The sequence below is a fragment of the Athene noctua genome, chromosome 1 (assembly GCF_965140245.1).
Source record: "Athene noctua chromosome 1, bAthNoc1.hap1.1, whole genome shotgun sequence".
NCBI lineage: Eukaryota > Metazoa > Chordata > Aves > Strigiformes > Strigidae > Athene > Athene noctua.
Window position 1 is genome coordinate 93,044,389 of NC_134037.1, and position 25,134 is coordinate 93,069,522.

Genomic DNA, 25,134 nt, shown 5'->3' on the forward strand with positions numbered 1-25,134 from the left:
CTAGGTTTTATCTCTCTAATAGCAAGGAATTCTTTGCTTGAAACAATAGAGCGGGAAGGGTGTGCATCTCAGAACATAAACAGATCAGTTTCTGGGTGGTAGCAAGTAAATTTATCAATAACTGAAATAGCTTTGCAAGTGTTTTATCTAGCTGTTTAAGTGATAAGACATAATAGGCAGTGAATTACAGCATATGATTTTCAGGCGTTGTTAAAATTGAGAATTGAGTGCTACTGTGTAAAAGTAGTATGAATTGTTATCCAGTGTTTCGCTCTGTGTGTGTGTGTGTCTTTTCTCTGCAGTTTGCCTTGTGATTTTTAAGGTGATATTTTTCTTTTTCTTCATAAACTTTTAACACAGGGCTTCTCCATTAAAAGGGATGATTGGCAGAGAAGGATAAATCAGTTTAATTTCTGGTTTCCCTACTGCTGTCTTTCCACCTCCAGGAAGAAAAGAGGGTGACTGCTATTTCAGTGCATGTGCCGGGTGATTCTTACTGACAGCAGCTTCATCCTCAGGCCTTTGTTACACAAGCAGTCAATCATCTTTACTTCAAAGATTTATTTTTTTAATGTTCTGCAAAATTTACTAAATGATAATGAAATTAAGAACTCGATCTTAATTGGTCCTGCAAAAGCAAGTGTATCAGCATTCAGTCCTCTGTTTCTGTTACTTGAGTTTCACAGTTCACAGTATCTGAGCATTGTATCATACTAATACAGGTTGCTAACAGAGAAGAACAGACATGTTTTTCTTTTCAGTTTGGTATAAATGTTAATTGCCACCCTAAAAACTAGTAAAAGTTGTCTGAGGGTCAAATAAAGAACTGAAGAAAGAACACTGAGAGGAATTTCATATTTTGCATTCTGAATATTGATTAGTTCAGTAGACAGCCTTCATTGGTTTGCTGTTTCACTCTCCCATGTTATTTTTACAGTGTTTTCTGTGCTGTATTATGGTAATGTCATGTCTGTAATCACTCTTCATAGACCTAAGTCTTCAAATGAAGACATGAAATATTTTAAATGATGGCCTGTAAGATAGTATGGGGTTTTTATTTGCCTAAATGTCTCCAGTATGTGATTAACTTTTAGCAGACAACTTGAACAACTGTTTGTGATTTATTGCTAAGAAATAAGTAGGGAACTATTAAAATTTGATGACTGAGTTTTTAAGAGATGATATGTGAGTTATGGGGAATTTATCTAAAAGTAGCTTTGCAAGACCTATCTAGCTGTGCTTGTATCTTTGTAATATGTGTTACTTTGTGTGTCAGAGCTAGCAGTGAGGACACATGTAGTTCACTGCAAACAAATTGAGCAGAGTTAAACCACTGCTAAATTTTGTAGGTTAATTCTCAATGCATTTCTCTTTATTTTGCTGTTCTCTGAACAACTTTCTAGTACATGATGGGATTACTGTTTTTTAGTGTTCTTTAATATAATCTTATATTAATTTTCGGTAGGTGCTTTGGGGAAGAGAACACGATTTCAGGAAAAATACGTTGCACAGCTTATTTTGGATGTCCAAAGAACAGATAAATTTCTCCTTCCTCACAGTGAACTAAGTCCGGCTCCAACACCTCTAGAAAACTTAACAATGGTATGTATATGAGAAGAATGGGTTTAATTTCTTAATACGAAAATGCTCTGAAGCTTTTCTTGGTTGTCTGCAAGGGAAAAGTTTGTGTTGCCTAGAAGAAACTTAAGATTTCTGACAGTTTTTAGAAAAAATGTGGGGCAGTTGTTTGCCTAATATTAAAGGACATGGGGTAAAAAACCATGCAACTGTCTGCAAGACAGGTGTGGCTACTCCACTAAAAGCATGTTTGCAGATGTGATCTTCTACAGTTTATGTATTAATTTATAGTGCCTAAGTAAGATGAAGTTAGGAAAACAGGCTAGAGATTTTCAAAATAGCCTGCAAGGCATCACAGAAATGCACATATTTGTTTCGTAATGACAGACATGCTTAGTAACAGTGTGAAGGTAAGAGATTGGTCTAGGTATTCCTACTGGCATGAATTATGTGACTTGGCTTTACTAGTCTTAAGGGTATGCATGATGACTTGAATTATAAATTGCTCAACAACCACTGAATTTTTTTGGGATGGCATTTTTCCTTCATGAGCAGAAGTTGTGGTCGGGATTAAAGTTACTTGTGTTTGCTAAAGAAGCCAGAGATAAATTGAGGCATTATGATCCAAGATTTATTCTTTAGGTTGAAGAGCCTTAAGCATAAAAGGTTATGCCTTGATAGACTTTAGGTTAAGCAGGGATCTTAAGCAAAAGAATTTGAAAGTAATTATCTACTTCTAAATTGAACGCATAAATATCTTGGGGGGCTATCCTAGCTTTTTGTGTTTGTCCATTACTGTGTCCTTAGTGTTTTATTCAATTTGATGTAAAGAGATGGACTGCATATATGTCACAACTTGTGCTTATGATAGAACTATGTGTAATAACCCATTTAAGGATAGTGAGAGCTCAGGGGAGGCCACTTGGGTGATTGTCAGACTTAGTTGTAGACTTAAAGTACAACTTTACCTAGAACTAAATTATAGGATGCATTGTTCTCAGACAGTCTAAAACTGGGGTATTGTATGACTATTTTTTCCAGTTATTCACAACTTTCTGAAGAATTTGTGCTTGTAGTCTGTATCTGATAAGGACTTTAGTTTGGAATAAAATAATGACATTGTTTCAATAAAAATGGTGGCACTGTTTTAGTCTGTAGATATAACCTGGAATAAAATGTATTATTCTTGCTAATAAAATATTATATTCACATGTCCTTTCAGTGAACAGACCCAAAAGTTTAACGGAAAGAGAAAGAAAATTTCGGGTATCTACTCTTACGGAAAAGTAAAAATGTGGTGCTGGAAAGTAGTTGAAAGGTTTTGGCTACAGGGAGGGAGCTGAATATTATGCAACAGTGTCATATAATTCTGTCATAAGTTACTTGGGCTGCCCATTAAGGAAAGTTAGGCCTTCTGTTCCCACAGTCTACTTCAGAAAAAAAAATTTAAAAATCAGAACCTTCTACATTTTGTGTGTATCAGAAATTCTAGAAAATAATATTAGTAGAACCATGTACTGCTTTGAGCAAAACCTGAGGTATTTGAAGTTCAGATGTTTTATTAACACTGCTTGCAAATGTTCTGTTAGTCTTGACTAAGCAAACTCTCCAATTCATCCATGTGTTGAATTACCAATTAAAGATTTGGGGGATTTTTTCCTCTTTCTCTAGCATGTTTCTATTGATAATGTAGTGTCAAAATATAACTTAATGCAGTTTTTCAATGTTAACTGTAACAGTGAGTCCTAGTGTTTCTTTTGCCAGTCTGGCCTCAAATTTGTCAGCCTTGAGTGTATCTCAAAGTTCTTTTAGCTAAAATTGGAGTTAATGCTATTTTCCATCTGCCAGAAAATACAAACATCATCACTGTCTAAGCTTAGGGCAGATGATTGATGTAACTTGTATAATTTTTAAAGGTTTGGCAAATGCATAGAAGCTAAGTCTTGAGAGGTGCTGAGAATCTCCATAGAATTAACACGTGCATATAGAAAGCTAAAAGGCCTTTTACCATGCTGCATAATTGCTATAGGGAAATTTTCTTCCCCTCTCCAGTGTTCTTATTTTACATTTGCAGATAAAAGAAAATACTCTATTTCTCTAAAGACAGGAATTGTCCTGGATGAGTGAAAAATTTCCTAAGAGAACTATAAACTCTGCCAGTATGTATAAAGGCCAAGTTGAGACTGGTCACACCTAATTTTCAGCTCCTGTTTTGGAGTGCTTAATTCTGTGGTCTTAAAGTTCTCCCCCCTATTATTGTTCAATAACATGACTGAACAAGTTATTTGCAATTAAGTGATCAGTAATTTAATACCGTTAAAAATACAACCAAGATAGCAATGTGACCAATTGTTGGACTGGTAGGTGGGCTGATTTCTGGTCAAGCACTTCCTACTTCCCTCTGGTGCTGAGCAATTATGTTATCTCAGGTGTCACTAGAAGGAAAACTATTTGTATTTCAAAATAAATATTTGAGGTTGTAAATTCAAAGCTCTGCTCACAGGTCAGTTTCTGTGAAACGAAAATCTCAGGTTTGAGATGATGCATAAGAAGTCTTGATAGGGAATGGTATGTTAAAATAGCTTGATTAGTTTTAAAAAATTCAGAGCAGTTTTATGTTTTGGTTAAAAGAGGATTTTTATTTTTTTTTAAATCTAGGAATGGAAATCGTACTTTAAAACTCTGGCATACCATTGCTGTACGTTTGAGCTCATCAATATTCATAGTGAAGTTAAAGCAATTAGTGTTGTTTATACAGGCTAGATTTTTAAAGATTATATAGACCAGAGCTGAAAAAAATTAATTAATCACCTTGTATCATAAATTACAATTTAATTTATATCTAATGAATTGGTATCATTATACTAGCATAGTGCTCTTTCTTAATTAATTTTCAGCTGGAAGTGGTAGATAATCCTTATATATGCTAATGTAGTAAGAGAAGAAAATGACAGTATGAAATACGCTTTTAAGAGTCGTCATAATCCCTTTAAAATAAAATAAACTTATTTTCTTCACATTCTCTACTAAATCACTGTTTAGTTTCATTTATATAGTAGTAGAATACTGGTGATGAATGCATTCTTGTTCGCTTTTTGTTCTGTGGGCCCTCGTTTTGACCTTGCTAATGGAAGTTATTCACTGGAAACAGTTACTACTAGGACATTGAAGGGAAATTAATAGGAAGTTTGAAAAACTGTTAATATAAATCCATTTTCTGTTTTTACTAGGTTATAAAAACTACCACTGGTAACTAAAAACCAGTAGTACAATAATTGGTTTAAAGACTGATTTTTTTGTTTGGGGGTATTTTTCAAGCTACCTCCTTCTTGCTTTCAGCCAAAGGAATCTTTTGTTGTTTCCAAACACATATAAATTCTATGAACAAAGTAATTTACACTTTTCAGCCACAGATTATATTACTTTCTTCTTTAAGTTAAATGACAGACAGTGAACTTCAGGTAGTGTACTTGGTTTGTAAAAGTTAAACTGAATACTCTTTGAACAACTTGTTCCAGAAGAAATCTGATGGGAAGTCACAAGTACTTGTCCAGGGGCAAACCTTTTCAGAATACCCCTTCTTGCCTTTACCAGGACAAAGTATTTGGAGGTGCTGGCTCAGTGGGCTTTTTTCAATGCATGTTTCTTGAAGCTGCAAAACTTCTTTAAAAAAAATCACAAAGAAACATGAGGAGGACCACTTCCCTGAGTAAGGAATTTAACTGTGCTGCAGGTGTGCTTTACTTAGCTGCAATTTGCTTATACTCAAAAAGAAATCCATACATTCCTAGAGGTCCATGGTCACTAACCTGAGAACCTGCATGTTAGGAAAGCATTTAACATTAATCTCTTTCAGGTTGTCTGTGTACATATATATAGGTGTATATGAAAAATAGGAGGAAGTTGTTGATAATACTGTAAGCAACAATTTGAAAGGCAAAAATCCCCTTCAGCCCTTATTTAAGTAGAAAATCAATACTCAGGTAACCTTGTGGCATGGTTTGAGCCCAGAGGTCAACTGAGCACCACGCAGCCGTTCACTCACCACTTCCCTCCCAGCGCTGGGGAGGCGAAAATGAATCAGAAGGCTCAGGAATTGAGATGAGGGCAGGGAGGGATGGCTCACCCTTTATGGTCACAGGCAAAAGACAGGCTCGTTAGGGAAAGAAAAAAGGACATCACTTTAATTCAAAGCACTAAGGTTAACCACACTTACCAGACAGAATGGGACAGTGAAAAGTGTTACCATATCTTGAAAAGACCTCCCCCCACCCCTCCATTCTTCCCGCACTCAGCTTTGTTCCCAACATCTCCACCTCCTCTCCCAGCGGCATAGGGGCAGGGGATGTGGGGTGCAGTCAGTTCACCGCTTCTTCCTGCAAATGGGGGAAAGACTCTTCTGCATTCTTCCCGCCGCTCCATGTGGCATCCCTCTCACGGGACACAGTCCTTCACAAACTTTCCCCATCATGAGTCATCCCCATGGGAGGCATTCTTCTTGAGGCGCTCTGGCATGGGTCACCTTCACATGTTGCAGTCCTTGCAGCACCAAACTACAACAGTGGGGGCTGCTTCTTCCCACAGAGTCCAGGGGCTCCTCCACAGGCAACTCTGCACCTCTGGTAGCCTCCATGGTGGCAGTTGAGCATCCCTGTCACCTCCACAAGATGCAGGGGGGCTCTCTTCTCTGGTGCACCTCGCCCCTTCTTCCACCTTCCTTCCACTGACCTTGGTGTTCGCATAGGGGTACTTCTTGTAACTCATGCTCAAAGTCCCGAGCCCCTCTCAACTTTCCCTTCTTAAATACATTATCGCAGATGCATGGCTACTGTCACTAATTGGCTCGGCCTTGGCCAGAGTTGGGTCCAACTTGGAGATGGGGAAGCTTTTGAGAAGCTTCTCACAGGAGGCCACCACTGTAGCCCCCTTGTCTGCCACCAAAAACCCTGCCATACAAACCCAGCACATCTTGAAGTTGCTCTGAATGCTGTTCCTGTTGCATGACAACCAATATCATTGTAGCAAAAGTGGTTTGGAAGATATTTCCTTCTAATGGCTTTGTCAGTTATTCTATCATAATCATAGTAAATTACTGTCCATTATGTTTTCTAATGTTAGTATTATCCTTTTTCAGACAAGTCTATCTTTTTTTCATATTTGGAAGGCATAAATTTCTCTGCAACAGTTTCTATCTATTTTAAATTTTTTTTTCTCCCCCAACAGAATTGTGATTTGAATGATGATACAGTACTTAATGAGATCAAATTAGCAGATGCTGATCAGTACCAGGTACCTGATTTGTGTGCAGAAGAGCTTGCTGTAATCCTTGGAATATGGTAAGTTAGTTCATCATTCCTTAAAAAAAAATACTGAATCGTTGTGGTAATGAAGTGGTGAGTTGGTGGGACCTTTTTCCCTTCCTTAGCATATAGTCTGGCTAAAATGCTAAAAGGTTTGCATTATAGGTGGATAGCATTTTCAGATATATGAGTGAACTTTAGTGTCCAGTTCAGAATTTCAGCAATGTTTCATTAATTGCTATATTGTTCTCTAATCCTAGCAAATCTCCTTGTTCTTTGTGCCTCAGATTAATCATGTTTCAAATGTCAAGTGTCATTAGCTACTATGTGGTGATGACGCTCTTGTAAATTTTGAAAACATGTTTCAGAGTCTGCAGTGGTCAGCTTCCTACAAGGATCAGCCACATCTTTCAAGAAAAATGCTCCTCTGCTATTCAGTGCAATGGGAATACTTGTATAAATTCAGAGCATCCATTGCTAGTTAAAAGCTATAGTACAAAGTCCTCATGGTTTTGTGCCTAAGTTTGTATTTTTTTCTTTTCCTGGCTTTCAGACATTATATGCTACATGGGTTTTGGAAATGACACAGAAGAACGAAAAGCAGCTTGAGATTTGGGGATGATGAACCAGTTGCTAATCAATGTCCTCATTTTCTAATAAAGAAATACTTTTTTCTATGATGTAGTAGCCATTTAGGCAGTGACAGTTATCACACATTTTTTTGTGTGATTTGTTTCAGAAATACTAATACGTTAAAGTAAAAATGGTGACTTTGATGTAGTGTTCATCGTTCATACCACTGAAGGCACTATTCTGATCTGTGAGCTGTAAAATGATGGAATCTGCAGTACTGCTGAAATATCTTGCCCAAGCCAGGAGGAGGCCAGGAGCCAAACAGTGAGTGAATCCTAGTTCCCAAGTCTCAGACCAGTGTTTCCTCTGCAAGGGCACATGAATGTTATAAGATCTGTCTTTTTGATAGTGTGACGACAGTAAAAGGCTGACTAAAGGTTAGTGAGACAAATTAATGGCATGAACAGACTCAGCATTTAGCAGTAGTTCCTCTGTGGTGCTGGGCTTTTTGCTTCTTTTGTAGCACAGTTTATAATATTTCTCTCCCCACTTGCCAAAATTTTCAGTTATTTTTCCCCTTCTTGTGCAGAAGTGCACGTAAAGTGCAGTGGAAATCGTTAGTGGAGACAAGATTGTTTCCTTTCATATGCCCGTTTCACAGACTGCAGCTTTTTTGAAGGGCCAGACACTTGTTTAGCTATATAGTTGAAGTCAAATGTGAAGTTGTACGTCTGTGGTTTCAGGTATGCCCTTTAACCAATCAGCCCATCCACTGTAATCAGGAACTCACAAGTGGAGTGTGTACTCTGGCTTCATTTTTTCTTTATTCCCCAAGTCTTAAACTTGTTTTCTTTTCAAGGCCACATTGATCCAGTTTGAGGACAAAGGACTGAACACTGAGTTGTTCTGCTGATTAAGGATACCAATTAAACTCAGACACCAGAGTGAAAAGAGCAGGCGTATTTTACTAGTGATAACAGTGTAATACAGAAAACATGCAGTAAGAAAAAGCAGAATAGTGCACTTAAAGCAGCAAACAGCAAAAAACAGGGTAATGCATCAAATCATTACTACACGAGAGAGAGAATGGAGATTAAGAAAAATACATCACCACTTGCATACATTACCATCACCTAGACCCGCAGTGCCTGGGGAGCCCCGGTTACAGCGAGGGTTTCGAGACCCTGTCCCGGCAAGTGGGAAATCCTACACGGTGCCTCCACCCATAGGTGAGGCTTCCAAAGTCGCTGCAAAGGGGCCCAGCCTTATATACCAGAGATTGACAGGCCAGAATAGCTGGCACCTTTGTTTTGAGCGGAAAATTTCTGGTTTCATCCTCCTGTTGGATTCCACCCAAAGCCTGGCCAGGGCTTGGGAGGGGGAACCAAGGGAGTTTCTAACAAGGCCAGATACTTGGGTTCTCAGCCTTGAACAAGGCTAAACAAGGGAGGTTGGATACAGTCTCTCCTCACTACTGATGCTATTTTGTGTAAGCTGCCTCTTTCACTAGCGAGTTTACATACTTTGTTAATGATTACAGACTAAGGTAGCAGCTTTGGCTTGGGGCCTGTTGTTCAGGCTTCAGTACTTCAAAGCTTTAGCAATTTTTACATCAGCATAAGTGCGTTGTTATAACTTAGTATAATACCTACTAGCACAATGGTTTCAGTTATAAAATATACAGGATTCATCTGTAGGTCAACTCTGGCTTGGGCCAGTTGTCCAAGCCTTAGCACTTCATGAGTTGACACATATTCTTGGCTCGGTCACTTTTAGTCTTTCACACTGACTCAAGTCAAGGCAAAGACTTCCCCTTCTTGAAAAGATTTTCATGCACACTTAATTTTTTTAACACAGTATTGTCTTATATACAGAGTATATTATCCTTCCTGCTTTCAGCCTTGTGAAGGAAATTTTAATTTGCCTCTTGGTCTTTCTTCTTTTTCCCTGTTTTTTAATGAAAGGGTAGAATTTGAATTTTACATTGGTTGGCTGCGCAGTAGATTTCTTGACCACAGTACGTCACTTTGAAACCACCACTGTCATGCTCTGAATAGTGGCTAGAAGTCATCTTTGACTGCCATCTGTATGTGTACGTTCTAATCCAAGTGGTATGTGAGTTTGGCAGGAATCAAGGCGAGAAGCTCATTTAAGAAACTAAAAACAACCACCAAAAAAAAAAAAATTAATCAGTGTTGCTTCCCCGTAGGAGTGGTAAATGCCATTCAGTGGGTGGGATAATGTTAAGCAATTGAAACTATTTCAGTCACAGAAGGAGACAAGATTTGATATCCAGCTGTGTTGCAGAAGTGTTGGAATGCCAGCTTTGAGAACTGTTCTTCTGAGGGGATTTACGATAGAACCCTTGTGACTGAGTGGAGTTTAGGCTTGGATTGCTGGCCATACCCTTGGTTTCTGTATCAGCTATTGGCATATCAATTTGCAAGGAAGCATATATATGTTAAAGAATTTAGTCTTGGCTTTGAAACAAAACATACTTCTCAAACCTTAGCTATAGGAAATTCTTTGCTTTTCATTAGTGCTTGAGGACTTCAGTTCTGTGGAGTAAAAACCTAATTTCATAATTAATAAGTTGGCTTCAGAATTCCTTTACAGAGCAGTTCTAGCTAGACTTTGTTCTAAGTCTAGCACCACCTTAATGATATTATTGTTGACTGCTGTTGTCAGCACTGAGTGTTTTTTCTAATGCACATAAACTTTCAGACACTGACCTGGAAGAAAGGCAGCCTGCAGATTAAGAAAGAGTAAATGTGAGCAAATCTTTTTCTATACGTGTCACTGTGCTTGCTATCATTTGTTTTACAGCAAATGTCACAGAAATGCCCCTTAATTCAACAAAGATTTTTGAAGCTAAATAAGTTAACTAAAAATCAGCAGCATGCAGAAATGTTTGTGTGTAGTAGAAATCGTTACAACTTTCAGAAACCATTTAATTAGAATTACATAGGTTTCATTTCAAGTAGGTTAAAATGATTACATGGCTAAACAAAGTATTATTACAGTATCAGTTCTAACGCTTTCATCTCTTCCTCCCCAATAACATTTTAAGAGGATATAAAATATTTTTTGAAGTGTTGAAATATCTCACACCAGCTGTCTTTACAAAAACCCAAGCAACCTCTCATGCAGCATGCTTAAGCGAGCTTGTAAATAACATGCATGAGCTTGAATCAGATTTTTTTTTTAAACCTCTTTGTTATACTGATGTAAGGAAAGAACACCTTATTTATTAGTAATCCATTTATATAAAAAAATAGGAGTGTACACTCTACTCAGCCAGTTCTCTGTGGCATCTGTAATTTGAGGCAGTTTCCTTTACAGTTTTTGGCTGTTTTATTTCTTCTCTGCAAATTACTTTTCCTCCAAATACTGAGTAGTCTATGGAAGTAAATCTAGAAGAAAACATTTGCCTAAAACAAGGTGTAGAGGGAGGAAAAAACCACTCCAGTCTGCCTCGCTTATGCAAAGGTTTCCTGTTCCATCATATCCAGATTTTGTATATCTGTATAGGAAGAAAATGTCTAGAGGTGTCTTCAGATCATATCACTGCAGGGGTAATTCAACCTCAAGGAAATATTAAAAGAAACTCGTAGGAGTGCAGAAGCATCACTTGGCTAGGACTTTCAATATTTCATATGAAAATAACTAGTCATGATAGTATAAAATTTATTTTCTAGTCAAACCTTAAGACTGTAGACAAACTTTTGTAGAACCTTGAACCAACATTTCAGAGGCTGATGGAAAAAGATACTAAAGTTCTTTTCAAAAGATATTTTCTTCTCAAAAATAAAATTAAAATATCTGTAAAAACCCAAGAATGGGACAGTGTATGATTTAAATAATGATGTTAATATAGTATAGGTGCCAAAATGCTGAGAATCTGAGAGGAGTATCGTTCACTTGACACTTAGAAATAGCCAGATTAGATTGCTGTTAAAACAGACAACAGCAGCTGTGTGTCAGCAGCTTGGGGAAAAAATCCTTTCTCATCACTTGATTCACCAGTTTTTAACAACGGAAGGCTTTTAGAAATTAGATACAGCTATAGAAAATTATTGGAAAGTAAGAGAAATGTCCAAGGATCAAATCAGGTCAAAATAGTGTGTTATGCTGGAGGTACCTCAGCTCAGCCAAAGACTATGCACCAGTCTTCAGCTGGTAAGGAAAGCATCAGGAAACCTAACTTTTATTATACAGTAATACATTGAATAATAATATACTATACAGTTTACACAGTGAGCTGTAGAAATGTACTTGAAACAACTGCATAAGCACTAAATAGCGTTAGGACTAAAGGACTTTTAACAGAATTACCAAATACGGGCTTTTGAATCAATTGAGTAGTTAAAAAAAAAACCCCACGTGTTGGCAATGGAAACATCATGGGAAATTTGGGTAGGTGAAGAAGCAAAACATTTAGCTACTTGAAATTTGAGAATCTAATATTAGCTGTCTGTCCTCCAGTCAATGGAGAAATCAGCATCTGTAGAGTGTGATTCATTTCACTTCAGGCACTTATTTTACAATGAATTGAATCACTCCCTACATTTATCTATATTTTTGTGTGGATTCTGAAGGAAGCATAACCAGTTAGCTAGATTAAAGGCCTTAATTTTACATGGTTAAAGTTAGATAAGATGGATCATGTGCTTATTAAGATTATATATATGATTGCACCCTTCTTTATGCTTTATAGCAAGGTCATGCTCTATGGCTTGTATCAGAAGTACAAGGCAATGGCAGATAAAAACTGTTTTCATCTGTTTTATAATAGAGAGCATTCTCTCTTCCAAGCCATTGAAATGGAAAGGTTATGACTGTGGAAGGGCAGAGCTTATACATGTTGTTGTATGAAAGTAAAAGCTATGAAATAAAATCTTGGACAGTATTAAAGTTGATGAAAGTTTTTCTGTTAAATACTTTTTGGCACTCTGGCCCATCTTTACAAACATACCGTGTAAGTATAAATTATTATTATTTTTGTGAAACAAACCAATTACAGGTGCCAGACAGTATAGTGATCTCACTGTGATTAGTTCATGGGTGTTTAAAATCATTGCTACAAAATATATTGCTGTGCACCAGTACATACAGCTGTGTGAAGAGATTCCACTGGGGAAATGAACTTCCTGTCTTGCTATTCAGAATGTTCACATAAAAACATTAGTCACTTGAAATACCTTTGTGAAACTTTGTAAATGCTTGTAAAGTGAACAATTTGTTGGATTTGGCTCTCTCTCATTCAGAAAATTACACAGCTAGTAAAACTGTGTAGAAATACAGTGATACTCATAAAAATGCATATGTGGAAAGTCTGACCTATCAATTCTTCATCATCTATCTTATGCTAGTTAACTGTAGTTCTAAGTAGTTACCTGGGAAACTTGCAAATGCAGACAATGCAAATTCAGGGAGGTAATGTGCCAGGAAGCATAAGCAAACAAAAACTCAGCAGCTGTCTTCATCCATCTAACTTTACACTCTGTCCTCAAGAGTGGCTGTGAGAAGACACCTCTAAAGATGAATAATAACAGGGCAAGCATGTGTTGCTCCCTTCTCCCTAATACTTTCCCAGCCTCTCCCCCAGTGATTTCCTGAGCCTGATTTGGCTTGTTTGCATGGTAGCTGTCAGTGGATCTCTCACATATTTGTTGTCTTCTGTTGAGCCCATGAAAATTTTTTGGGTTGGTAGTATCCTTTGGCAAAGGTGTCTGTTTACATATTTTGTGTCTGCTGTTCAAAAAAAACCTCCTCCAGGTAGTTTTGGTTGTCAGTAGCTTCATTTAGTGACTCTCTTATTTCCTAACAGTTTTTAAAACCTCTACAATGTCCCTCTTTGGTTAGTCCTAGCCTAATCAACATTCCTTTTGGAGAAGTTTGTTACGTTTATGTAAGCATAAAACATCATTATTCATCATCATAAAAAACCAGTTGTTCTATCTGTCTGACTCTGACATTTTTTCAATACTGAATTACTGCTTTTGAAATGAAAGGTGCACAACTGAACATACTATTCATGGGTGGACAAACAAAGGCTCTATGTCATATTTTGTGCAGGCTTTATGTTATTGATTTGTATACTCCGTGTAGTATGCCCTTGCGCATTATTCTGTATTACTTTCCTAATTATTTACTCAGTTTTTGATTTGCCTTTTTAACAGCTGCTTAGTACTGAGCTAATGTTTTTGCGCAGCTGCAGTGCTAAAAAGTTGCTCCTGAATAGAAATGGTCAGATTGGAGCCTAAAATATTTTGTGAAACTATGACTGTTTCCTATTGTGCATTGCTTGGCATTTTTATTTTATTATCCTTTTGCTCTATGCTGTAAGGTCTTTCTGCAGCTCCTTATTGTCTATTCACATCCTTACCTCAAAGAATGTCATATCATTTGCAAGTTTTCTCACCTCATTATACATTTTCCTATTCCAGTTTATTAATATTACAGCATACAGATCGCAGCACAAAATCTACACAGGATTACAGTGGTGACCTTCTCCATTGGAATGGCTATTTCTCTCATACCATTTCCTATCTTTTAATTGGTTATTGACATTTGCCAAGACATTCTCTTTTATCTCATGAATGCTTTTTGAACGTCTGTCTTGGTGAGGGACTTCTGAAAAAACCTTAGAGGGATCCAAGCTGATTTCATCAACCAGCTTTTGTGTATCATCATGCTAGTTAAACTTTCCAAAAGCCCCCAACAGGTTTGTAATGCAGGATTTATTTTTTTTTTCTGATAGCCTGACTGACTCTTCCCATACACATTGTATTTGTCCAGATATTTCTAGTTCTTCTGTTCATTATATAGTCTCTCCATAACCTGCAACAGATATTATGCTTACAACCAGTAATTACACGGGTCCTGCGGCACCACTTTTAAAGGCTGGCATAATTTTTGCTGCTCTCTTGTCTTCAGGCACTGAGGAAGTTTTAAATGAGGACTTATATGCTGCTCTTAGTGTCTCAGCTTTTTCATCCCAAAACTCACTCTAAACATTTTTTTCTGAATACTGTTTGGTCCTGTTAACTTTTTAGTGTGTAACTTCTTTTGCAGTTTCTTAATTTATGGAAGATTCTTCTCTCCTGTTACTCTCTCCTTTACCCAAACAGCCTCTTTTGTGGCAATTTTACTATGTTCTTCTACAATAAATGCTAATGCAATGAATTTAGATAGCTTCTCTGCAGTGGCTTTTATACCAGGGCTGTCATTTGATCTTATAGACTCCCACAATTGTTCATGCTGTATTGGAGGAAGGATTTAGTACTGGTCTTGTCTCTTTCGGTTGGTTGCTCCTTAAACATTTTTTTTAACTCCTTAATTATATTTTTAGAAATATCTCATTATTATTTAATACTCCAGAGTTTTTTGAACCTTTCTGTATACTGCATTTTAATACAACTTCAGCTATTTGAAGAACACTGATTTATTTTTAATAGGTTTTAACAACATTCATTAACATTTGTCAACTTTCTAAATCACTTCTTGAAACAGAAATGTTTAGTCATAATCCAAAAAGGAATACTTTGGAATGACTGCTATTAATTCCACTGTTACAAAGATTATAGCTTATTAAGTCTCAAACTATATAAATAGTTAGTTAAACTGGATGCCTTATCCATTGGGCTGCCAATGTAGAGCTGATTAATCAGATTAAATAACTGGTTGTAAATTGGAAGTTATTGGCAATAAGCTTTTGCTGATTTACCAGAAAATACTTTTCTTTGCTGCGGAGTAGATCTCTCTCTAAGGCTCTGTTGTATCTGTGTAACAAATGTCTGTTTCTATTGGGTTTTTTCCCCCTTCTTTTTCATTCAACTCCCTAAGATAGGATTCAAGAATGGACAGAAAATACCTTGCAAAGCTGAATGATGTGACGATTAGTGACTTCTGTTCATATTGTTAGGAAAAGATGTCTGATCATAGATCCTACAGAAACAGATCCCGAATTCCAATCTGATTTCAGCTCCTGAAATTCTTTGGGGTGAACTACTTAACCTGTCCTTGAAATCAGAACAAACACAGGCATAGAAGTGAAATGTTTGTAAAGTACTCTGACAAGAGTTGATGCATCATTAAAAATGCTGAAAACCAAGCTACAATTCTACTCTAGATTTGGATTCAGATTATTTTAAAATATAGCTTTAAGTTTTATTTTACTATAGAAAATCTGTAAAGCAATTTCATTTTTCTCCTCTCTTTCAGGGTTTGTATTACTGTACTTATGTGTACATGAAACCAGCAGTAATTGTAATTAAAGACCTATTTTAGCACTGCTTTGATTTGGAAGAACTGAATCTGTAAGCTTTAAAAGCTGTGGTATATCCATCTCAAATAAGGAGAGGATTAATCCATTCTGCATGAATCAGTGTATCTCTAGGATGCTGTAAAATAAGTTCCACTTTTGTAAAAATTTAAGTCTTTTGATTTATCATGCTTTTCAAAAGTTCTGATCATGTCAACATTCCGTTGCCTGGATTTGAAGTTTTCTTGCTGCCTTTTTTACCTTTTTTTCCCCCAAAGATAGAGGACAAACTTGTTATTTTTCCCCTGAAGTCACATTTGTATTAGTGACTAGTGTTTATTGACTTCAGTTGACTATCTCAGGCTAAGTATTTCTGTTAGCAGCTGACATTTGACAAGGAAAAAAGTAACAGAAGCAGGGAAATTCTTTATTACTTTCCTGTTATCATGAAAATTTTTCCCAAGGAAGAAAAAAAACCCCAATAATATATACAACAATTGTTTCCTAGCAGTATTGCCTAAAACTTCAAAAAAAAGCCCATCATTAACATTGTGGGTTTTTTCCTGTGGGAAGATGCAGAGGAAATGCATTACTGTGATAGTTAATATACTTTTCTTCTGTTCAGCTGTTTTTTTCACCAAAATTTAGAATCACACAAGTTAAATCAGGAAGGAGGAATAATAGTTAGCTTTCCTTATTGACAGAGTCCAACTTTATTGAACATAGAATAAAAAGTGATATCAAGGTCTTCATTTGCCTTTTGAAGCCCTTTCACATCAGTACTCAACCAAAAGCATAGATGGTATTTCCTTGTGGTCATGCTCTTAGAGCTTGCTCAAGCTGCCAGGTGTTATGAAGCATTAGCGTAAGTGGTATAAAGCATGTGTGGAACCTTCATTATGGGAGGTCTTTAGGAATAGACTGGATAAACATTTGTCTGAAGTTACAGAGGTTTGTAGAGCAGGAAGAAGAGTTAGAAGATCTTTCAAGCTTTCTTCCACTGTAGAAATTGTTGTCCTTCAGCTACTCAGGCCATGTTCCTCCCTACAATAATATGTGCAAATCTTTTTTAAAAATGTCAATGTCCCCACCTCTCAGAAGTTTTGGGGTAAGTTTGGTAAGAAAGCATCAAGAAAAGCGCTATTAGAGAGTAGAACTTCTAAGTTACAAAAGAAGAGGGGGAAAGGGATCTTATGTCCTAATAGAAGTAGGAAATTGAATCTCAGACAGGGATGTAACTATGCTTTTGCTCTGTCTCTCAGACTACCTGTATTTGGCTGCAGTCATTTGAACAAATGCCATTTGCACTGGCAGAGTAGAATTTGTTTCAAACTCATCCCTTAATTTCCTGAATGTTTCAACTGTACTCATTCCTAGACTGCTCTAGTTTGATGAATATTCATGGTTCCTAAGGAATAGCCATTTTAGAAATCCTGAAGCAGTGCTCTCCAGAGAGAACTTTCTCTTCCTATGTTTGGTTTTTGTTTTTTTTTTTTTCCTCTGTTACCCCATGCAATGGGGGTGGAATTTGGAAGAGACCCATGCCATCAGGAAAGAGGCTTGGCACTCTGCTGCTACACAGATAATAATTCTAATTCTTTTTGTGGGCATCCAAAGATAAAGAGTTAAGAGTGCTTGAGTAGCATCCATTTTTCTTTTTCTTAAGTGCTTTGCTGCTTATTCTTAAAGTTATTTTATTATGTCTTAATACTTTATCACGTCTCTTCTTTAGAGGAAAAAAAAAAACAAAAACACATCAGGCACTCTGGCCTTTTTTCACATCTGGCAGATAAGCAAGTGAGGGGGAGATAACTTAAAGGTAAAAAACAATATAGTATAAGAAATCTTCAAAATGCATTCTTGCTATGACTTGGTAGAATTTACAAAAAGAAAATCAATGTGTGTTACCTTTTCTGTCTTGACCATTTTAGATTGTAAGCACTTGAAGGCAGATGAAGGTTCTCTATGAAAAGCAGATTCTTTCTTCATTTGGGATATTCAGTCACTGTAAATAAACTGCCAACTAATGCATTTCTCAAACTTTCTTTGCTGTGCTGTCTCCTTTCAACTCTCACAGCTATTATATAGTCTCATTAAGTATACTCAGGTATGAGGAAAGTCTAAACTCATTAGTCACATCTTTTAGTTGTTCCTTGGAGCCTACAGTATGTCCTGGATACAGCATAAATGTTACATTTGTTGTTATTCAGGGAAAAAAATGAAACTAAATATATTTTTTTGACTGAGATTAAGGGGAAAAAAATTTACAAAGAAGAAAAACAACAAATCCTTCTGTGTTCTACATGACGTAGTTGGAATACGATGGCAAGAGAGATCAGTGTTGTGATAGCTGGTAACATGCATAGTATAGAGAGAAATTTTTAAGTACAATGTAAAAAAAGTCAGCTTATTTCTAGCTTTCAGTAAGAAGTAGACTCTTCTTCCTTTTATTAGCAAAACAAAAGGCTGAAAAATAGAAACTGTATCATGAAATGAAAATTTAATGAAATTGTTGAGTTTGGAAGGGGGCTTCTAAAGATCTAGTTCAACATCCCTGCTTGAAACAGTCAACTAGATCAGGTTGTTTACAACCATGTCCACTGGGCCTTAAATATCTCTGGGTAACTCCTTCCTGTGCTTTACTACCCTCACATTAATAAAGGTTTTGCTTACTTTTTTAAATGGAAATTTCTGGATTTCAGTTTGTGTCCATTCTTTCTTGCCCTTTCATTGGGCACCACTGAGAAGTCTGGTTCTGTCTTGTTTACTCCCTGCCATCAGGTATTTATACACATTGACTAGATCCCCCTGAGCCTTCTCTTCTCCAGGTTAAACTATCCCAGCTTTCTCATCCCTCTCTTTGTATGTCAGATGCTGCACTCTTAATAACCTTTGTGGCCCTTTGCTGGTCTTGCTGCAGTATGTTCACGTCTCTCTTGACCTCAGGAGCCCAGACCTGGTGACAGCACTCTAGGTGTGGACTCACCAGTGCTGAGCAGAGGACAAGGATCACCTCCCTCAACCTGCTGGCAGCACTCTTTCTAATGTGGCCCAGGAGGGTTTGGATGACTTTACCACAAGGGCACATTGCTGGCTTATGTTCAACTTGGTTTTCACCAGGACCCCAGGTCCTTTTCTGCCAGGCTCATTACCCGATGGGCTACCTGCAGCCTGTACTGGTGCCTGGGGCTATTCCTTGCCAACTGCAGGACTTTGAATCATGTCCTATCATCAAGGTCATTAATGAAGATGTTAAAAACTGTTTGATCCCTAGTCACTGGCCTCCAGCTGCACTTCATGCTGCTCATCATAATCCTTTGAGACTGGCAGTTCATCTGTTTTTCAGTGCACCATGCTGTGCATTTACCTGGCCCATAGTTCATCATTTTGTCTATGAGAATGTTATGGAAGACTATGTTAAGTGCCTTTCCAAAGTCAAGATGAAGTTCACAAATCTAGTCATCTCATCATGGAAGGCTATCTTGTTAATCAAGCATCATTTCTTCTACCTAAATGCATGCAGACTACTTTGTCACCTTCTTGTCCTTCATATCACAGATTGGTTGAGGTCGGAAGGGACTGCTGGAGATCATCTTGTCCAAGCCCCTGCTCAAGTAAGGTCGGGACTTTGCATTTCCCTTTGCAGAGCTGCATAGGTTCCTGGCAGCCTGTTTCTCCAGCTTGTCAAGATCTCTTTGGGTGGTAGCAAAGCTGCCCCTTCCAATTTTGTGCTATCAGCGAATGTGCTGAGGGTATGCTGCCCCATCACTCAGATTCTTAATAAAGATGTTGAACAGTATTGTACTTTATATTGACCCCTGAGGTACATCACTAGTTACTGGCTTCCAACTAGACTGTACTGTTGATCACAACCCCCTGGGCCTACCAGTTCAGCCAGTTTTCAGTCTACATTAGTGTCTGCTCATCAGCTACTTCATGATGATGTTATGGGAGACAGTGCTGAAACTAGACAATGTCCACTGCTCTCCCCAAATCTACCAAATTCATCATAGAAGTTATCAAGTTGGTCAAGCATGACTTCCCTTGGTGAATCTGTACTGACCATTCCCTCCATGTGTTAAGAAATGGCTTCGAGGAGGACTTGCTTCATTTGTTTCCAAGGAATAAGATGAGGCTAATCTGCATCTTCCTTATTGCTCCCAATGAAGACAGGAGAGACATTTGCTTTCTGTCAGTTCTCAGAAGCCTCTCTTGATCACGATAACCTTTCAAAGATAACTGAGTTTTCAACAGACAGCCTCTGTTCTGTACCTTGTTCTTGTGGCTAGTAATAAGATCTTAATCAAAGTATTGACTGTTATTTCTGCAATGGTAATTTTACCATATGTACAAAGAAGAATTAACAAAACAGGAAGAAGAAAGTTAGACTGGGGCAAAGTCTTGTCTCTGAAGTAAGACATGTAATGTAGGGAGCATAATTTCAGTCTGTGACCTATCATCATAATTTAGACAATATCTTTGCAATTTTAACCTACAGTATGAAGCCTGTTGCGACATTTAAGGAATAGTGTGATGAATTTAAGCTTATGTATATAGCCGGTATATAGGTTTGGTGATGATCCATACTCTGTGGTATGATGCAGGATATATTTTCACTTGGTATCTTTTGTTTTCACAGGAAGCTTGAACTGTAGCCTTGTTGCTCTTTGTGCCACTTGGAGGTATCTCTTGTAGTATATTTGTAAATGTTGGTTGGGTATTGTCTAAGGAGAGCATCCATCCATGTAGAGCTGTAAACCCAGTTTCTTTTATCATCTCTGTAAATATGTCCAACCGTGAACAAAATAATTTTAATTCTCATCTCTGTGTGTTCTTCTGCTGTTCTCCCTTTATATATCCCAAGCTAGAGGTAATGCAGGGTAGTGAGAGATGGAGCCTGTAGTCATGTTCTTGAGTGACTAGAAAGAGGGTGTATGTTTGAGATTACCCTTCAGCACTTCTTGAGCGTGTTTTTTTGCTTTGCAGAATCTGTGTTCAATTAGTCATAGAATTTTAACTGAAAACAGACCTGTGTAAAAATAGAGAATGGATTTAAAACTGTTTAGGATTTGTAAAATTGTTTTTCACGTAAACTTAAACTGAGTAAGACATTTCATAAAATACCTTGGTCCTCTAAATGGTTCTTTTTTTCTGTGACTGCTCCTAGGTCTAGGCTGCCTTCTGCACATACCATACTCCCATTTGTCATTGTAACAGTTTTCCAGAATGTCCTTTAGGTTTCTGCAAGTTTGAAAAATGTGTTCTGCATAGTGGTATTCTAAAGATTAAGCCAGCATTGCTGTTTGTTTGTTTTTTTCTTTACAGTATAGACTTCCAAAAGAACAATCCAATACACAAATTGACTGAAGAGGAACTTCTGGCTTTTACTTCAGTAAGTAACTTATCTGGATTTCTTAGTAAACATGTTTTCACTTAAGTACCAAGCAGTAACCTGTCAACTGCATTAATCATGAAACTGTTTGTAAACCAGATTTGTTTTAGTAGTCAGTTGTTTCATTAACTTTTCCCTATTTCAAGATGCTGGAGTTCAACCCAGTTTTCAGCCATCATCATGCAGGATAAGCTTGACATCTAAAAAATGTAATTTTTCCTTAAAACATGCACAAAACATTTTATACGTGTTTGTTTTAGTTTTTATTAACTATATGAATTATAATGTAATATTAAACTATGCATTTTTACAACAAACTCTTCCTATGGCACTAGTGTTGAAAGTGCTCGTCTTTGAACAGTGTTTAAGTGTAGTTCGAAAGGAATTTCAGCTTTATCCTGTCAGATTTTTTTGGTCTATGTATCATATGTTCTGCTTAGACATGTTTCTTCCCAGTTCAGTGGCTGATTTGCTGTAGGAAATTCTGCAACTTCCAAAATTCTAACTCATTCTTTTTTCAGTGTAATTTTTTTTTACTCAATACAAAACACAGTTTCCTTCCTTCCTTGATCTTCTCTGCTTTTGTGCGTTTTTCACCAGTAGTTTATATGGGGATGTGAAGGAGGAGAGGCCAGTGATTATATTGCCATTTTTGCTTACTTTCCACAGTGTTAGACTTCAGCTTTGGTGCAGTAAAGAGGACTTGCTTTCCTACCCAAGTCTTGTAGTCTGAGACCCTTTTGCTATAATGGTGCCATCTGAAAAAGTAAATTCTTGGTTAGAGTTTGCAGATAGGATCTCAGCAAAAATCCCTTTGATTTCAATTGAGCTAGAATTTTGTCACTGACACTTGTAGTTATGTGAAAGGACTATGGACAGTAATCTAAGGTTACCTATGGTAATGTTTAGTTGGGTTTTTTTGTGGTGGTAAAAGGAAGTTCAGTCTGTAAAAAAAGAAAAGCCTAATCTTTTTGTTAGATAGATAAATGTAAAGTAGGTTGGTTTTAATGTTTGTTTAGGTCCCTGTACCAATACAGTATGTGCAAGATCTCCATGAGGGAGCTGAGTGAATCACTGTAAACCAGTTTGGTTTATGTAGGTTTTCAATTTGTTGCTACAATGACCTTAGTGCTTTTTCACAGTAAAGTCTCTGATGCATTTTGTTTTGAACTGCAGGGGTTTTTTGTTTTTCTAAAGGTGGGAATAGAGAGCAGGAAAAAATTGAAATGCAGAAAAAATGAGACTGTCCATTCTCACTTCATATTGCAGTAACTGAAGTGTACCCAATAAGGATATTAAAGAATGATGACAATTAGAGGAGGTGAAAAAACTCACAGAAAGAGTAAATATGTACAAAGCAAGGAAATGCACACAGAAAAAGTCACAGGAATGAAAAAACTGGTGAACTGAGTACTGCAGGCTTTTTAAATAAGTGGTGAAACTATTAAAGTATAGCTCTTTTGCAGAAATGTTGACACGTGTAAAATTTCAAGAGGTGCATATAATTTCATTAAAACCTGCTATTTTTGTTGTTAAAATGATATATTTTAAATTCAGAGTTTTCTGTGAAAACTCAGAATTTTTCTTCTCATATTTTATTTCCCAGCAAACTCCCTGGACTGTTTTTTTGTATACTCCCTGCTTCAGTCTTCTCACTACCCGTTATTGTTTGCATAATTCTTGAGTGGAAGAGCAGTCATTACATACCTGAATCTTGAAATAACTTCTCCATGTATCCTATCCTTTTAATATTAAATGGAGTGATATTGTGATAACAGAACGTCTTTAACAATATTTGCCCTACTCCTGTAATGGTGTACTTTCCAGAATAATGAAAGTAAGAGTGGGATTTAGCTGGTTTGGGTTTTCAAACATTTAAACACTCTTTGGGTTTTACAGCAGAGGAGAAGAAGTCAAGATAGCACATATATTAGGCAAGAAAGTTCATCAGCTTTACTTTCATCTTTTATCTGACATTGCTTGATAGATCATAGTACCTGTTATCTGAGGTGGTGCCTGAATTCTTCATAACAATGAGAAAATTGAACTGCATTTTTCTGCCATCTAGTGGCTGATTCCTCAAAAATCACAGGACAGCTGATGAACTTACACCTTAAATATTCATTGCCGTGACTGTGGGGAGCTTATGTTTTCATTCATTTATTCATTTATCATTTTATAGAACTTCAAAGTCAGCTACAGTTTGCTTCACCGTTGTAAGATCAGCAACCACTCTCAGGATAGATCTCCAGAGAAATACAGCTGAAAGATATGTGTAGGCTTCCCTGTCACTTTGCACTCTGTGTAGCAGAAAAGAATGATCTATAACAGGAATGCCAACAAACAGGAATGTAGATCTCACTGGTAGTGCAGAATTCAGTGGACAGCAGTGACTTAAAGAAGTAGCTGGTAGCCTAAAAATTAGAGGAAATAAGAAATTTCAGTATCAGAATAGTGTTCCTTTTAAACTTTTGCCTAATGTTCCCAAGTTAACTGGATGTAGGCATGTAATTAAATCTTGCCATTTTTTTCTCTTTTGATTTTGACCTATGCTTCCAAGACAAAAACAAGTACCATTCTAAAGCTTTCATGGAAACTGAAAGCAGGAGTCAGCTATTATATAAGGCAGCTTATGTAAATTCTTTTCAATAAAAGCATCTTTTGTGGAGTTTGTAGCTGAACCTAGAATTGTGGGTAGTTACTGCAGAATTTAATGATAAAATCTCTGAGCTCTTTTGCATCTTAGCTCTGAATCACCAAGGCAAGCAAATCCATCTCTGTGCTCCCTGGCAGTAGGGATGTTCTGTGTGAATGTTAACACAGCCTTGGTTCTTATGGTGTCTGCTAGCTGAGTAAATAAGTGGCACTGCAAATGTTATCACTTGTATTTAAGCTATTTACCAAGCTTTGGTACTACTAGTGAAACAGGCAAATGAGCACTATATTAATGCTGCTCTAGTGATTTCTTTAGCATCATTTAAAGTGCTATGTGTGTGTGTGTGTGTGTGAGCAGGCATCTTCTCAGCCTACATGTGGATTCCTAAATCTGCAGGCTGGTTAGATGGTTGTCATGCATTCATCTGATATCTGCTGAAATTTATGTTTCCTGAAGAAAGGAGGGTATTTCAAGGTATCTTAGGAAACTTGAGAATTTGTAAGTCCTTTTTAATAGATCAGTGAATTGTCAAGAGATTCTCTTGCTCTGGACATTGCAAAACAAGTATATGTGACCTGCAGTTTCTCTCTAGCAGATGGAATTAAGGTCCAGGTAGTAGGAGTGGGGAAGGATGTTCAAAGTGAACTCAAGTAGATGATGTGGTCCTGCCTCTTACTAGGTGTAGTTTGGCAAACAGGCATTCTAAACTTCCCTTTATATCTGTAGAAGTTGAAAATTAATAGATTTGTACGAGAGAGGGGTATGTTTTAAACAATGTAACTTACAGTCCTAAAAATAACATTTGTTGAGTCACTATTAGTCACTTCTTGGTGACTGCAGTCAAATACAAAAGGATTGCTGCTTTTCATTTACTGAAGTCGCTTGGGAAATAGTTGCTGTTGTCCTCAAAGTCCTTATTTTTGTAGTTAAGACTTACTTTTAGTATTGCTAATTTTTGAAGCAAGGTGTAGGGGTGTATCAAATCCTGTGTTCTTGTGTATGTAGTCTCATGGGCTGGCATAGCTCCTTTTCTTACAATAATTTGGACTTCAGTGCTTTAGATGTTCTAGTCAGATGTTCTCCTATCATCAGCATAATATTTCAATTTTAAAGCTGTTAATCTGTAGGTGAAATTACATACATTTGATGTTCTTTTTTTTTCTGCTTATATGTAAATTGTTGGTTTGATATCTTTTTGTGAGAGATAGTTCACATGCACAAGAATAAACACAAACATTTGATTTTAAGGGGAATTAAATACTTTTTCTCACACATAATGGTTTAGGGAAACAGTTACGTTCTTATTCTACTATGGTAAACACTTGGACTGCTAAGAAAGTTAAGATCATATTTAGAAATCAAATATCAC

General features: G+C 37.0%; 1 protein-coding gene across 1 annotated transcript in view; it reads left to right on the forward strand.

Moving 5' to 3' along the window:
- TTC27 (tetratricopeptide repeat domain 27) overlaps window positions 1-25,134 on the forward strand; it is a 140,916-nt gene that overhangs the window by 29,695 nt on the left and 86,087 nt on the right. Inside the window, exons 7-9 of the mRNA XM_074925747.1 lie at window positions 1,466-1,602; window positions 6,802-6,914; window positions 21,043-21,109. Of these exons, the coding sequence (XP_074781848.1) occupies window positions 1,466-1,602; window positions 6,802-6,914; window positions 21,043-21,109 (317 nt within the window). The remainder of the gene's footprint in view (window positions 1-1,465; window positions 1,603-6,801; window positions 6,915-21,042; window positions 21,110-25,134) is intronic.